Genomic DNA, 17,324 nt, shown 5'->3' with positions numbered 1-17,324 from the left:
AAATTATTGTCACCTTGTTTCAAAGAGAGTCAGAAAATTAGAAATGCTAGTTTTGCTATCAAACTGATCACTGGGAAAACTCAAGACAGCAGCATCAGGTATTTTTGGTATACTGTGCATTCTTGGCCTAGTTGAATTTCCCACTGTTCAATCTACTCTAGGAAATTAAGTATTCTGTGATGATGACTTCATTCTTTGGGGCTTTTGTCTCAGAGAAAGCTGATCCTTAGTCCTCTGGTGATCTTTTCATCTGCATTTTGCCAGTCGGCACAGCTCAGGGCTAGACTATTTATTGAAGTAGGCTTTAGCACCTCTCTGAGATATTATGAGGCCACACATGGCCCTATGTCCAGTCCAAGACTTGGCCAGGCCCTTTCTCTAGTAGCGCTGATATTAAGTTTCTTTTGATTGCAATGAATGTACCATGAACTTCATTTTGGTAAATGGGGGTAATCCATTACTCCTTCAGTTTTAAAACTGCCATCCAGCGAATGGTGCATGATCTCATGCTCAGAGCCTTGACACATGGGTTATACTTTCACTTTGTAAAGGCAGTTTTCTGCTCCCAGTATTTATATACTGAATGTAGTAGCTTGCAAATGAGACTAATAATGAAAACAACCACCTCAGCCAGAAAGTGGAGAATGCCCTGTCATGAAGTCAAATGCATGACATGATGGTGACTTCTTCATTCAGAATAGTTGAGGAGCTTTTTTAAAAAATTGTATCTCTCCCTTACCTTGAAGTTCCTGAAAGGACTTGTTCCAGGAAGATTTAGATTTTAGATGTGAGCTGGTTGGGAATGAGGCAGGAAAGAAGAGGAGTACTATGTTGAAATAAAAATCAGCAGTGTTCCTATATTTGTCTCAGTCCAAAGGTGTTAAGTGAATGAAATCTGTGTTTGCAAAGTCAAAGATCATCTGAAACAAAACAAAACAAAATAAACCAAAACAAAACAAAATGAAACCACATCACAGATCTTAGAGTCTCTCTAAAAGCTGGCGAACTGCCATGCTGTTCTTTACTTTAAAAAAGGAGATAGTAGAGAATAAACACTAAAAAAGGAAAAGAGGAATGTAATATGGTATTATAGTTTACTACTAAAATAATTGGGGGGGGTATTGTTCCATACAATACAAAAATAATCACAATTTTAACACGGTGAATATGCTTGTTTCCTTCTCAATTTTAGACTATTTATTTCTTAAAAAAGCTTTAAAGTTATTTGAGAACATCATAATTGGGTTTTTTTCTTTAATTATGTAGAAATTTTTAGCAAAGTAATAACCTACAACTCATTGATAACAAAGGCTAGCTTCTTCATGACTTTTAAAGTAAAACTATTTTAGATCTAGTCTGGCTTTTCCTGTCTTTTACTGACAAAATCATTTTAATCCATCTGTTATAACTTCCTTTTGACCCTGAAGGCTGAGGCATATTTTTCATTACTCAGTTGCTTCCAGGAACCTTACCTGATTAACATTCATTACTGGTAAACACTTTTTTAAGCCCCCCTTTCTGCCTATGCCATCCCTTTTTGCTTCCCTTCAGCATCAATTCCCAAAGCGGCCAATGCAGCACAGAGGAGATGCACTCTGTTATCTTGTGGGTACTCTGACCCAGTATCTGGTTTTAAAGCCTGCCACATTGGTAGGAATTATGTGATGTAGTGTTTGCTCTGAGTTTCTCTGAGATCACCCTTAATGCAAGTCAAGCTGAGGTGAAAGCAAATGAGAATATGCAAGTATTAGGGCATCCAAGGCAAATAATACTGTTTCAAAGGTTTATAAAACACAAGTGACAGAAAGGAAATAATATCTAGTTGAATACCTAGTTACCCCAATAATAAAAAATAATAAAAAGCTTCCCTTTTTCTATCCTTGTATTCAGCTGATACTTACATAACCATATGGTCAAGAGTTTAGTCCTCATGCAAATTTGATATCTTCAGGTGTCAACTAAGGTTTTCCCTGAGGGTAAACAACAGGCTCTAACTTACATATGTTCACACTTACACCTCCTTGGACTTCCCTGGGGTTCCATTCAGATGAAAATCTTTTTCCTCTTCTTCCCTGCCACTCCCAGAACATCTTAATGCAATCAGGAAGAGGTTAGATCTTTCTCCCTCTCCCCAACTCTATTGGCTCACAGCCCTGGGTTTAGATAAGCCAGTGTCCCTGACTAGACATTATGCAGTCAGCCCTAAATGGACTATGTTCCATTCTGAAGTGTAGTGCCCTTTTTCTGCTGGGTCGGGTTCTATTCACATCTCAAGGTGAAGACCTTCTCAGTGTCAATATTTTATTGTCTGAAAAACTTCCAATTTACTAATCACACTTTATATTACTCTCACAGAAGTGGCATTAATGCCATCAGATACTCATTGGCAGCACTGAAATACGTATAAAGCTGGTTCTGTAGCTATGATCCCCTTTGACTATAAAAGGCCCAGAAAAGTTTAGACTAAAGGTATTTAAAAGTGCAAGATGCTGTTACTTGGTGCCCATCATTTGTTAATTTATAGTTTACAGTGAAGGGTTCATCCCATTTAGTACCCCAGATACCATAGGATAAGATGCTAGGAGATGTCTTCGGCAATGATGTCTCACCCTCCCTTCTTAAGGAGAGAATGCAGTAAGGAAAAAAAAATACCAAAAATATTTACTAAGTGGAAGATGGAGCAAAAGCAAGAAAAATAATGATTTTTTAATTAGCACTTGGAATTCCTCCAAGTGTATAGGTAGTTCAATAGATGGTATAGTTTCAGATAAGAGCAGAAGAGTGTCTGGTGCTTGCTACTTGATTCCCAGATGAGACAGATAAATTCTGTGGAACCTGAGAGTGCAGATCTGTGGGGCAGCAGCAGTGGACTTCTGCGACATGCATCCACAATTCCCCAGGATGGTTAAGTGACAGTACCTGCTTACTTGTCTCTTTTAACACCTATGCTGCTGCACATGAATAGCTGTGATGTGCTAACCACCTTATCATTTTATTACATTTTATTACATCATAAATTTTTATATCTTCTTAACGATCCTACAAGAAGCTTAATTGTTTATAGGAACATCTTAATTAACTTGAGTTCACCAGGTTAAGCAGAACAGAAATTGAAAGAGCTCTGAATGAAACAAACCCTACTGCTCCATTCCATGTAGCATTGTAAGGTTAAAATGGGATTTCACTGCAAGAATAAAATACTCGAGCTGCTTTCAGATGTTAGAAAGTACTGGTAATACCAAGGGTAATTTTAGCTCGTCTTTTGGTTTTGCAAATGTGAAATTCAATGGAAAATACTTTTTTGTTTGTTTTAATCTACTAGGAAGAATTTAAATTTGAGGTGTAGTGTTACGAGGAAACTTTGCCCAGATTAATTTAGCAGACAATCGTGTTGCTTGATTATCCCATTTCCATCTGGATTTTAGAAATAGAGAAGATAATACAAGAAATGTAAAACATGAGTCTCAAAGACTTCTCCAATTATAGCCTAATTGATTACAGTTAATTTTTCTGAAATATATTTAACAGAGCTTTGTGAAATGGTCAGCGTACATGAATCGAAGTGGGGAAGATTGATGCTTATGAATGGCAGAACTATATGCTTGAGCCAGTCTTCCCAGGGGCTAAATATCCTCAGCTGTCAGCAACTTTAGGACAGCAGGTTTTCCCAGGAAAACTGAGGTGGATTAGTGCATGTGGGAAAATGTTTCATAGGCTGAACAAGAGTTGCACCCTAGCGTGAAACACCACCATGGTCTTGGCCTGCCTTTGTGAACTGCCTGTACAACACCAGTAGCATCCAAACAGAATGATGTTAACAGGCGGGCTATGCCTCTTAGATTTGTGTTACAGTTTTCAAGGCTGCATAAAAGATGGAACAGGCTGCCTGGAGAAGTTATAGAATTTCCCCCACTGCAAATATCAAAGACTCAGCTTGATACAACCAGAGACAACCTAATTTGAGGTCCTGCTTTCAGTGGAAGGCTGCACCAGGCAATCTGCAGAAATCCCTTCCAATTTAGACTTTCTGTGAACATAGTTCATGGAATATTGAGGTGTGTTTGGATTAAGACGGAAAACCTCCAAATCCAGACCACAATCCAGGACTTCCAAATGTACTTTTGTCTCACTGTATATAGTATGTTAACCAGATGGCATTAGGACCACTGCAATACGTATTAACTCCTATCTAACCAGTATTAAGGGAGAGGATATTTTAAAGAATGTGCTAATGGCTGATAGGAAGGAGGAATTTGTTTTGGAGACAAGAGATTGGAAATACTGAAGATGAACGACTAGTCAAGGTAGTAGAAAGAGATATATTAGTGGCTTCCATTATAAATGGTAGCTTTCAGTAATTACAGAATCACACAGAATAACAGAATAATCAGCATTGGATGACACTGTCAATCCATGTGTCAAGGGGCAGCAGAAGTGTAGCTGCCAGCACTGGCCATGCCTGCACCATAGGCACAGGTTCTTCAAGGTCTGGTCATGGTAGTCAGAAACAGGTGCTAGTAACTGGGTCCATTGATAACCTCAGAGTCAGGTCATGGGTGTATCCAGGGGCTCGAGTCAGGAACAAAAGAACGTGGGGCCAGAGACAGGGCTGAAGATCAGGCTGTAACATGGGTCTGAGGGACGTCTAGAAGACAGGACTACAAGAAGGCACATCTGTGATGTACCTTTGGTAGGGAATGAAGGTCCAGGATGAGCTTTAATAGGGGTCATGGACCCATGGTATGAGAAAGCAGGGTGATCTCCAGAGGCTGCTCAGTGCAACAAAGGCCAGTTGGTGCACTCCGGATCGTAATATCACGGACTGAGCAAGAGTTGCTGTCTGTAGCAGAGATGACAGAGGAACTCCTCCTTCACACAGGCACAAATAAGAAATATACACAGTGATCGAGATCTAATTCACTAGATATGAACAAGGAGAAGGGAGAAAAAGACCACTTATTTATTCATTTAAGGGGTCAATCCTGAATTAAAACCATGCTCATGAAGTAGCAGTACACAAAGTTAGGTCTAACCTTCATTTTAAAGGCAAGAAGTTAGGAGAAAACAATTGCAGGGGTCATGGTTGGGGGGGGATTATTTTTTTTCTATGCAATCATGTTTTCCACTGTCGAAGAAAAAAATTTTGTATAGAAAGAAAGCATAAAAGAAAACACCTGTTTGGCTTGCAGGAATTGGCCAGGGAAGCTGTTTTCCTGACAGGCCAAAAGCGACCAGCACAGGGCCCCTTTAAAACAAAAAGAAAAAGTCAGGATTTTTTTCCCTCTATTTCAGGTGAGCATTGGCAGAAACTCTGACAAGCAGTTCTTCATATTTTATTATGTTCTTGTCTGGCAGAATCTCTGTCAGGCAAAAACCTTGTCAGCGGAAAACCTGTCGTAGGATCAGAGGAGACAAAAACAGGTGTCACAGAGGCAGTCAAAACTGAAGGAAAAAAAAGATTAGGCTAAAGAGAGAAAGGCAGACAATTACATTAATGCCATTGCTTTTATCTTATAGATGTGTGTTATTATCTCGGGGTGCTGAGTGCGCAATTGCCTCAAAGAAAAGTAGACAGGAGACAAGGGGAAACTTGATAGTTATTAACTGAAGAGGCAGTGTGTCAAAGCTGGATGGGGTTCAAAGTTTTGCAAAGGGATAAAAAAAATTGCAGACAGCAAGCAACGTCTGTGAACAAACTGTGGTTCTGCTTTCGGCTACATAAACCTAGTAGCAATCTAAATGTTTCAACTTGGAATCAGATCATAGCCAGAAAAATTAATGAAAGTTTCTATTCAGACTTTTTTAATAACATTTATTTTGTGTACATGCAACTGAAGTGCTGGGGTGTTTTTTTTTGATCTGTTATAAAAATGTTGTTAGAACATGAGGCATGGTGAGGCATGAAGACATTTATCAGTTTAGTTGCTGTGTTGTTTGGGTTTGAAACACCTATTATCAACACATGTTTAATTTTAAAATGCTATTAAGAATCCTTTTACTAAGTGTGAACATCTGTACATGCAAGCTGTAAATTAGAAGATCACATATGTGTCCCTCTGTCAGAGACTAAATGCATTTGGCAAACGGTTTCCATTATTAGCTTTCAAATACAGTAAAAGGCAGAAGACAAAGTTGGTTTTGCCTATGAAGCAGAATATACTTTTCTTGCTCTCCTTCTGTGATCTTTTGAGATCTACAGTGTCTTAGTGAACCTTTGTCTTCTATCTGTATTAATGTGTGAAGAGGATGAACACAGAAGTGAAATGGGGATTACCAAAGGATGCGATGTTGTAGCTGGAATTTATACCCAAACAAACTGATTCAGAATATTCACCCACGCATATAAATGTTAATGTTCCATGCTCTCTGCTCTTGTGCCAGGGGTGAACAGGATCATTTCCTACACCATGAACATATTTGAGCCATTCGAGTAGACACTGGCAAGTTTTCTTGTCCTTAGTCACCTTCTAAGCATGATATTTTTGAGGAGCAGTTTTTTCCACCTTCAAAATGCACCACGTTACAGGTGGCATTAAATCTGCACCCTGAGTAGTGGTAGCTTGGACCACCTCATACAACTGCAGTAGTTTGCCTGTCCCTCCGGCATTTTAGTCATTCATAAACTGCCTTCTCTTCTTTAGATTTGTTACTTCTTGTTCTGTGGTTGATGGAAAAGAAGGAACTCTGAAAAAATGTGGAGCTGTGCATGTTCATTGCTAAAATCAACAGCAAACTACAGTGCTCCACACTGCCATTAATATTATTGTATCTGTTTTACAATAGCCATCATGCTGTTGAAGAAGTATTATGGAATCTTTTTATGTTTGAATTGTATATTTAATTTCTCTGCCAATTTCAGTTTCTCTTGCTGCAGAAAGTGGCCCAGATACTTAGACTTAAAAAGTTTGTGGAAAGCTCTATTATTGCCTGGACACAAACTACAAAAAATCTCTTTGGCATTTTCCTGTTGACCCTTGAACAAATCAAGTAATTTGGGAAGATGGTGATGTTTATGAAATTCTGCATTACGTGTGTGTGTGTGTGTGTGTGTGTGTGTGTGTACGTGCTCCAACTGTATCCCTCTTTGGCAAGTTAGAGAACATGACTAGAGGGTGTGCAGGAAAATGTTGAGCGGGGCTATTGCAGAGCCCAAGTTTAAAACTGAAATGTAATGCGATTCAGAATGACCTGTACATTGCAACCAGCTTATTCTTTTCTGTGGTGTTCCAAGATACACAGCCAGACAAATCAGTTGAGAAGGGGTTTCACTAGACCTTTCCATCTCTGTCTAGGACACATAAATATTTATCTAGTATCAGGAAATTAGCAAGATGTATGTGTATTTTCAACTCTAGTTGCATTAAAACTAGGATACTTAAAATTCTTTTATATTCAGTAAAGGCAAAATGTTATGCTTTTATTATAGCTACTCAAAAAACAATATGAGACCTCTAAAGTACAGAATTCATTACTGCATACTTGTACTTCTTTTGCTTAACAAAAATTAAATTCACTCAGAAGTATGGCTTTTAATTTGGTTGAACTCATCCACTGCATTTTGGGAGAGAAATTTTAAGGTCAATGAGTAGATTTGCATAGCTGAGCCTATGAACTGGCCACAGTACAAATGAAATGAAAGATTTTTTTAATTTATTTTCTGTCTTTTGATAATTGAACAAGTATTTGAGCCTTATTTTAATGTTTCTTCAGTACTGAATTTTCTTTGAATTACACAGGGTCCTAAAACTCCAATAAAATATAAATGATGAAGTAGATTTCCAATCCCTATTTTACTACTTAGAAAAACCCCAAAACCAAAACAAAAAACAAACAAACAAAAAAAACCCTGACAAAATAAAAAAACACCAAAAAGCAAAAAACACAAATAGAACACAAAAATCTTTTCACTGCTTTCTTACAAATAGGTCCAAAGGTTTTTGCTGGAATTTTGCATAGTAAGAATACTGCATGCTGTAATGTGAAGATTGATGCTGTATCAATTTCGAAGTTATATTTATAATTGAAATTATACTGAAAAGATCATTTGTAAAATCTAAGGGATTTTGTTTACTCTTCAAGAAGGTAAAGACTAGATAAGCCAACATGGGGAGGTTCAGGCTTGCCATTAGGAAGCATCACTTTCCTGAAAGGGTGATCGAGCATTGGTTCAGGCTTTCTAAATATATTGATGCTTTAAGCCTGTCAGTGTTTAAGAGGCATTTGGACAATGCCCTTATTAATAGACTTGAACTGGTGGTCAGCATTGAAGTGGCCAGGCAGTCAGAATAGATCATGATCGTAGGTCCCATCCAACTGAAGTATTCTAAATTATTACAGTGCATACTTGATACTTCAGAGCTAGGTAAAAAAAAACAGTACTGAAAGGTTCCTAATTCTAATACTAATTATCCAATTACTCATTTTTGGGTGTTGAAGGCAATCTTTTGTAGCTTTGTCTACTTCTTTACCATCCTGTTCTACCCTCTTTTTTGAATAGATAAAAGTTATGAAACAAGCACTTGAAATTTAGGATTCCCCGTGGAAATATTACTTGGCTGTATGCTATTATAGTAAAACACAAGGACTTTTTTAGGCTGTTCTACAAAAAAATGATTATTCAGTATGTATATGATTCAGCAGTTCTCTTCTTTCTCTATCAGTGAATAGCTTTCCACTCACACTGAGTAAAAGGATATCAGACTATTTGGGCAGTTCAAAGAATTTAATTTGGCTGCTTAAAGGCAGCCTTTTTAGCTTAAACACCTAGATGAAGCCATCATAGTCATGTTTTAGGAAAAGACTGTTTAGGTACGAACAAAAAGTCACAATCATGTTAAGACTTTTCTGTTTGAACTTCTGAGCCCACTGGAAGTGTAAGAAGTGTGAATAATACCTCATGCTGCACTAGGAAGGAACTTTTAATGTGTGGTTTATGATATTCAGTCGCTGATATCTTCTTAATAAGGATGCATCTGTTTACATGATTTTTGGTATGATAAAGCTCTTTTCTTACATAGCATGTTTCATCTTGAAGTCTTCTCAGCATTTATGAAGTCATACACTGCTGCAAATATTGTTGAATACATTCACTGCTCATTAACATATGGAAATTGAAACAGTAGTTTAGAAGCAAAAATGTCTTATCCTCATGAAATTTGATGGGCAATTCAGGACAGCAGAATGTGACTATCTACTCTGAGACTTGACAAGAAGGCTAAAGTTAATGCTCTTGTTCTTACAGGAAAAAAAAACAAACCAACAAAACCCAAAAGAATCAGACACACATTGAGACTTAGATACTTCTCCTATCTCTTATTTGAAAAAGTATGTGCCTAACAATCTAAATGGCCTCTTGAATGCACCTGGAATGCTGGCATTAGTTCAGTAATGATACCAGAGGAGAAATCAGTTAGTAGTACAGAAAGCAACTTCTGTCAAATATTTCTTTAGCCAAGAAATGTTTTACTTCTTTTGTCACTGTTGTTTGTAGCATGAAGTCTGCCTGTTTTTAAACACCCATGCAAAAACACATGCGTTTTAATGTTATAAATTATATGTTTTAGTGCATATCCTGACTTGTACTTCAAAAGGATAAAATTCACTGCTTATTTGTATATTATATACTGTGCAGAATAAGGCCATGAATCAAAATTGGAGATGATTTCACTGTCACTTGGATTGTTAATCCAACACCAGACTAACTCCTACTTGTGTGTATATGTGTGTGTTGAGAAGCAGATGTCTATAGATAATATAGATTAAAAATAAACGTTGCAGATAAATGGAATAGAACAGGTTATCTTGTAAAAATTTCTGTCTGATGGTCAAAGAGTGTGCTTAGTAATTTTAAAGGACCTTTTTTATTTCTTTTCTCACTTACACTCCATCTCAGCCTTTCCAAAGCTATTATCCTCAGAGTGGTCACATTACATGAAGTGGGTATAAGTGTGCACAGAAGTTTGTAATCTTATTCTAGCTGCTTGTTTTAGAATCCACCCAGTAGTCTTTAAGTAAAGATGTCTTACAGTCATTCTGGCTTGGACCAAAGTAGAAACATGACCTTAAAATCTTCAGCAACCCAAGTCTTCTTTAGCTGCAAGAACTTGCCTTTCCTGGCTGCCTGCATAGGGTTTACTGTTAAATAAAGAGACACAAAACAAAATGTTAAGGTATATTAGAAATACAGTATGATGCCATAATTAAAAAGCACTAAATATTCAGAAAATACTCATTCAGGTATTGACTCTGGTCAAATTTGTGTAACATGGAGAAGCCAGTTAACCTTTTTGGACACTATGCTTGTTCTGTAAGACTGAAGGAGAAAGCTTCATATCTGTTTAATTATTTTAATAGTCTGGTAGAATGTGTTACATCTATTAACATTAATATTTACAGCATTCTTATTGAAAATAATAGTAGTAGTTTAAAAAAAAAGAATAATTATTTGTCTCCTTCCAGGGTTGCTTTGCCCTCCAGGTACACATATATGCATATCAGCACACATGGAGTACAGCCTACACAGTACAAAAAATACATCAATTTTCTACATTTTTCTATCCTAGTACATAGATGATGCATCTGTTAACAGTAGTAGCAAAATAACCCTGTTACAAAAATATCATATATAAAAAGGCCTGAAAGAAAAAGTGGGAAAGCATTTAAAGTATTTGATTCTGAATGAAAGTATCCCATTCATTAGACCTTGTAAATAAATCAGTCCCACATCATGGGAGCCTATATAGCTGAAGTACATTGGAAGAAGAGCTTTTGGAAGAAAATCCCACCCTTCACATTCTGCAGTATGAATGTCCTGTAGAGAGACACAGGACTGCAGTCCCTAGGCTTGCCAATTCCTTATCTTTTTTGAATGTTAAATTAATATTTAAAGCTATTTATTCAAAGTTGATTTAACCACTAGAATAGGAAAGATCAGAAAAATCAGTTGCAAGAAATGAAGTATGAGGAAACCAGAACTCTTTGACAAAGTATTCCTTGGAGTAAACATGTTGAATGAAGCCAGCGAGTAAATGATAAGGGCCTTTGCGCTCTGGATGTAAGAAAGCAATTTATCAAGAGTACATGAACTCTCCAGTGACCATAAGCCAAGAAGAACCAAAGTACAAGAGAAGAAGTCCCTATAAAATTATTTTAAATGCTCGGAAAGTTTTGTTTAAAAAAGCAGTGAGAAGCTTAGATGCTGCAATATATCCATAAAATAGAAAGAAATTTAAATGTAAACATTGATACTCAGTAAGTGCATGATGTCATATGCAATTCCATCATATTTACGTTCACAAGGGGATAAGAATTACCTTCATCCTGCAAACCTGGCCTCCCCTCATCTCTAAATTATTTATGTCAAAGTGAATATATGAAATTCACACAGAAAGGTAAAACAAACTAGCCAGCTCATGCAGTAGTGAATTTATTACAGAATTTATGTTAAATCAGGGGACCAATTTTTAACATGCTTAGAAGGCTGGGGTTTAGGGTGTATCTTTTTTCTCTTTTAGTCCTCTAGAGGTTTACCTTTAGCAGTCTCAATCAATATTGCACAGCTTCAGTCTTGGTCATCAGTTAGTCATAAATTTTCTGTCATATCTTTTGAACTTAAAAACATTGTGGTATCTGGTGTGCTCAGCTGAGCACCCTTGTGCTGTAAGAATTAAAGTTAACTGTGATCTCTGTAAATTAGGCCTGTTTCAGACTGCATCTGTGAAAAAGATTCACTCAGCAATGAGTGGTATCCATCATAGGTCCATACTGGGACCATCACTGTTCAACACCTTCATCAATGATACAGGCAGTAGGACTGAATACACTCTTAGCAGATTTAAAGACAACACCATTTTGAGTGGCGCAGTTGACATGCCAGAGGAACGGGGACAAGATCAAGAACTAGGCCCATGTGAACTTCATGAAGTTCAGTAAGGCCAAGTGCAAGAGACTGTACGTGGGGCAGGGCAACTTCTGATATCAATAGCTGCTGGGACATGAAGGGATTGAGAAGACTCCTGTAGAAAAGCACTTTTTATCCACAGGGTACTAGTGGATAAAAAGCTGGATAGCTACTAATGGGTGCTGGCAGCTCAGAAAGACAACTGTGTCCAAAGCAGCATGGCCAGCAGATTCTGGCCTTCTAATTCACTCTGGTAAGACCCCACCTTGAGTACAGTGTCCAGTTATGTGGTGCCCAGTACAAGAAAGACATGGAGCTGTTTTACTGAGTCCAGAGGAGGGCCACAAAGATGACCAGTGGACTAGAGCACCTGTCCAAAGAGTACAGGCTGAGAGAGTTGGGCTTCTTCATCCTGGAGAAGAGAAGGCTCTGGGGACACGTTATTGTATCCTTTCAGTACTTAAACGGTGCTCAGAAGAAAGATGGAGACAGCACTATGACAAAGGGTATAGGATTTAAAGTAAAAGAAGGAAGGTTTAGACTAGATGTAAGGAAGGCACTTTTTACAGTAAGGATGGTGAAACACTGGAACAAGTTGTGTAGACGGGTGGTAGAGCCCCTTCCCTGGAAAAATTCATGGAAGATGTCCCTGCTCATTGCAAGGGGGTAGGACTAGATGACCCAACCCAAACAATTCTATTGATTTTTATCCCTCCCAACCCAAACCACTGTTCGATTCTATGATTCATCCAGGCAATATTTCTCTGGAAAGTAAGTGCATCTGCTTGCTAAATGTTAATGTATTTAGATAATTCTTTGGGATTATTTTCTTGTCTTTCCTTTAGCTCTTCCCTTATTCTTAACTGTTTTTGTTTCAGCCTTGGACAAACTTAGTACTCAGCACCTCTACCACCCAACCCAAGTGGAGATTGTGCAGTCCAACGTTGTGTTTGACATCAGCAGCCTGATGCTCTACGGTACTCAGGCTGTGCCTGTGAGACTGAAGATACTACTTGACCGACTCTTCAGTGTACTGAAGCAAGAGGAAGTGTTGCATATTCTACATGGTTTAGGCTGGACACTTCGAGACTATGTTCGAGGCTACATCCTTCAGGTAGGAAATAAAGCAAAGCATGTTTCCAAGCCAGTTAATTGTTTTGGATTTTTGTACAGATGCATCCAAAGAGGTGGGATGATACAAAGTAAATTTAGTGAGGCAAGTTGAAGGCTAATGATGGTGTTGGCAAAATAAAATATTCAATTTTTCCTAAGCTGCTAAAAAAAAAATAAATGCCAGGTTCCTTCATACCCTAGTGTTTATTTGTACTTGCTTACGCTTATTGTAGGAAATACCTTAAATACTGCAAATATGGAGTTTAGCCAGGTGCAAGTTGATTTCGCCATCAAAAGCAACTGGCAAGTTTTCAAGGGCTACTGTTTGTCTTAAAATAGTATGATCAATGTCATCAGCTCCTTCACCTTTTCTGTCCTTCTTTGGCAAGCTGTACAGCAAAAGGTATATATGGGGGTTATATTGGGAAATCTCCTTGCAATGTAAAGTATAAACAGGAAAACCTTGTTTATAAGGCCATTTTAAAAAGGTAGCTTTAAATAAAGTGTTACATGCAGATTGGTTAAGATAATCAAAGCAAACCGTAAAATAAGTGAATAAGAAAATGGATAGGCTTGCTTTATGAGTATGGTCATGAGTATGTATGGTTGCTTATCTGAAGAATTTAATCATCTGTTGGGTTCCAAAATAAGTAATTACATTTTATAAGATTATTTTCTCCTGACAATCTAATCCTACATGCTTCTGAGTTCTCTTAATTGCTGATGACTTTATGGGACCTCTGCATTATCTAGAAGTCATCCAGTTACTGAAGTGGACACACCTGAAAAAATCTGAAAATTCTAGTTTCTGAATGATTCTGTTCAGCACTGTACAGAAACTATGGGAATCTTTATTCCTGCTCTAAAGAATTCGGACTGTATTTTAAAATTCCTCTTCAATTTTCTGTCTTTTGTGTGAAAGGAGTAAATTATCCTTACATAATTCTATGGAAACCTTCATATTTTGTGTTCTTAAATACTCTCTACACAGATTTTCACAGAAATGTGTTCTAAATTGTAGAATAGTCCCACAGAAAGAGTAATGAACAGGCAATTAGTTCAGAAATGAGATCCTGGTTTTTTGTCAGGATATGTACAGAATATAGCTCTTTAATTGTTTTAGGATGTAACATACGTTGAAATATAATAGGATCCATTTCCCCATTACCAATCTAAAATTTGCATGTAAGTACATATCCATGATATTTATACAACAGGTATCTATAGAAATTTGTAATATATATACATATGGATGTGTATCTATAGATACTAGATATCATACATAATTTACATAGATATATGATAGATAATCTATGGAGATGCATATCGTGATGGTATTGTGTGCATATTGCATCACATTTTACATGCCTGGTTTCTGAATGATGCTGATCAAGAAGGCTGAAGAAATACAATTTGCAAAAGAATACACATAAAAAATGCATTCTTTCTAGGATATAACATTAGAAAATTGCAGTTTACTGAATGTGATTAATATATGTAATATATTACAAGCACAGAATGTAATTCAATGTCCCTTACAGACAAGAAGACTGACTGAAATCAGTAGTTTTCTTATTTTAAATGTCATAGAATCAGACCTATATTGATTTTTTTTTTAATTATCTGTTAGAATGGCCTTAGTATATGCAAGAATGTCTTGTAATATAATTACATAGAGGTTTATACAGAGCAAGATTGTGACCTATGCAGTTGAGTGGTGCAAAGACCTATAACACACTAGTGGGTCAGAGTTCAGTTTATCTGGCTAAAATTCAATTGCATTGTAGCCCTCGAGGCAAGAATTTTACCATTACTATATTCAACAGCATTATATTGAATATTATGTCAGTTAAAGGAGAACAGTTATCAATGAAAGATAAGGGCAGCTGTTACAGTCTTGCCACAAATTGACTTGGTTAGTGCTCAGCTGTGGTTTGTGCTAGTGGGTGAGTGAAGACCTGTGATAGGTGTAGTCTAGCTCTAATTTTAAAGAAATTGGAAGGGGGGTCACCTTGTCCAACCGCCCTGCTCTAGCAGAGCTACGAAGAGCTTGTTGTCCAGGACCATGTCTGCATGGCTTTTGAATAGCTCCAAGGGTGGAGGCTCCACAAACTCTGGGCAAAGAATGTGTTTTGTTTCCATTAAAGCTCAGAAGCTCAGAAAAGGGAAACTGCTCAATAAAACACATACGAAGAGGAATCTTAGGAAAATTAACCAAAGTTAGAGTGATACAAAAGTCTTGCTTAAAAAGTAACCCTATTGCAACTCTCTGATAAAAAGAAAAGGTGCATGGAAGGAAATTTGAAAGGTCATGTATGGTAATGTGACGTAAGAAGCTTGTCATTACAGAATGGTAGTCTCCACTGTAGCCCTGTTTGAGGCTTTCATAGTCAGCTTTTCCACACAAAAATCTTGTGACAAAATGGCATATGCCTCCAATAGGAGAACCAAAAATATCAAGTACCAAAACAAATCATTCAGAATTGCAGAGCCATGGGATTGTTGGTAGGCTGTCACACAGTGAATTCAGGAACGCCTGACTCTCAATCTGGAAGTATAGCTCTTTCTAATTTGTCTGTGCAAACCTGTCTAAGCTATAAGCTGGTCCAGTCATATGTATACATATTCGTTATACATCAAATCTACAAATATATGTCTAGGAAAAGGTTTAAATTTGCTATAATGCTGGAGTTAGAGAAGTGTAACCTAATAAAAATAATATTTTAAACTTGTATCTTGATGAAATGATGGATATTACTGTTTGGCATTAAAAAAAAAAGTAGCTTTGAGGATTTACTCAGAAATACAGAACTTACTTGGAACACAGAAACTCTGTAACCTAAATCCCTTCCACAAGGACTAAGAGAAGTAACAGAATAAGGAAAGGGAATGATTGTGACAGATTTCAGAATACTTAATTTTGGTTCAACTTCCAGTGCTTACGAAATAACCACAGTGCAAAAGATCTGTAGAACTGTTGCAAAATTGGAGTTTTATGCCTTGGGAAGGTCTGAGATACCAGTCTGCATAGAATTTCCTCTGAATCATGATAGAAGTGTTTAAATATTTTAACACTTTCCATGAATGGAGGTTTTTTGGGGGAAGGTGGGGAGAGGGAATAATCCTTGGGTAGATGTATCCCTTCAAAATCAATTATTTTAGTATTGCCAGATATTTTCTATTCTGTTCAAGATCCATAACGACACCCCTCTTCCCACCAAAAAAAGCAAGCCTCCCCGCCAACAAATATCCCCGCCAGAACTCCACCCCCCACAAACAAAAAAAAACAAACCAAAACCAATGAAACAAACAAAACTTGTTCTTGGTAACTTTTGAGAAAACCCCATGTTTGCTCCACTTGAGAAACAAGAGAAAACCTCTCCTTTGTTGTGTATTGGTGTTGTAAAGTGGGTGGGATTATTTCTAATATCCTCATTTTGACTAATAATGTTTCTAAATAGCAAATTAAAAAGCAGTGGGCTGAGGAAAAAAAAATGCAGTATTTATTGCTCTATTCAGTGGATGCATTAATGGAGCACAGGAAGCAAAGGAACCCTGAAGCCAGAGGAGGTAATGTGATACAGTGCCTTTCACATTTGGGCATTGCCAGTAACGTCTGAAAGGCATTAAGACCTGGCAAGCTCTCTGTGGCCTCTGCGCAACAAACCTAGTTTCTGGTGAATAGATACCTATCTCTGACATGTCAATGAGTGGCAGTTTGGTCAGCAGTCTCATCGGATTGCTCACAGGATTAATGTTTTAGAGGAGGAGTAGCTCTCCCATCTTTTGGAGTCATCCTCGAAAGAACCTTACCGCATATGGAAAGTTTCTGGACTGTATCTGCTCTGTGGGCATCTCGAGTATTACAGCTTCTAGGGTTATTTATCCACTATCTATCCTGTGGAACCAAGTTACTGTATTTGGTGTGGAGCTGTTAGTGAGCCAGTAGGCTTCCTCTTCCGAAACAGCCAATGCAACAAATGTCTTCACATGATGGACTATTATTCCGTTGATAAGAGTAGCTGGTGTTGGTCAGATTCTGCACTTGCTACTCAAAGGGATGTGATTAGTGGCTCTATCGATTTGGGTGGAGTTAGTTTCGCTGTGAAAAACAGCTCAGCTGTGAGAAAGTCCTCCCGCCCTGGTTTGGTTCCAGCTAAGCTGAGTGAAGATGTAACTTTGCCCATGCTTCTCCTCTGCTCCACTGCTGGAGAATACTTTGCCTCACCCATTCACTAGTGTAACTGCACGTGTAATCAATCCCTAGCCAGGTTCTCTATAAACAAGTGAGGTTAGAAAAATCATCCTGCTA

General features: G+C 37.6%; 1 protein-coding gene across 1 annotated transcript in view; it reads left to right on the top strand.

Annotated features, from left to right (window-relative positions):
• BNC2 (basonuclin zinc finger protein 2) overlaps positions 1-17,324 on the top strand; it is a gene marked incomplete at both ends in the record, with an annotated part of 234,956 nt that overhangs the window by 124,078 nt on the left and 93,554 nt on the right. The window contains 1 exon segment of the mRNA XM_084278746.1: positions 12,778-13,013. Within this exon segment, the coding sequence (XP_084134872.1) occupies positions 12,778-13,013 (236 nt within the window).

Source organism: Gallinula chloropus, assembly GCF_964237585.1.
Source record: "Gallinula chloropus genome assembly, chromosome: Z".
Taxonomy (NCBI): Eukaryota; Metazoa; Chordata; class Aves; order Gruiformes; family Rallidae; genus Gallinula; species Gallinula chloropus.
Note: the sequence above shows the minus strand (reverse complement) of the source record. Positions and strands in the feature narration are given on the sequence as shown.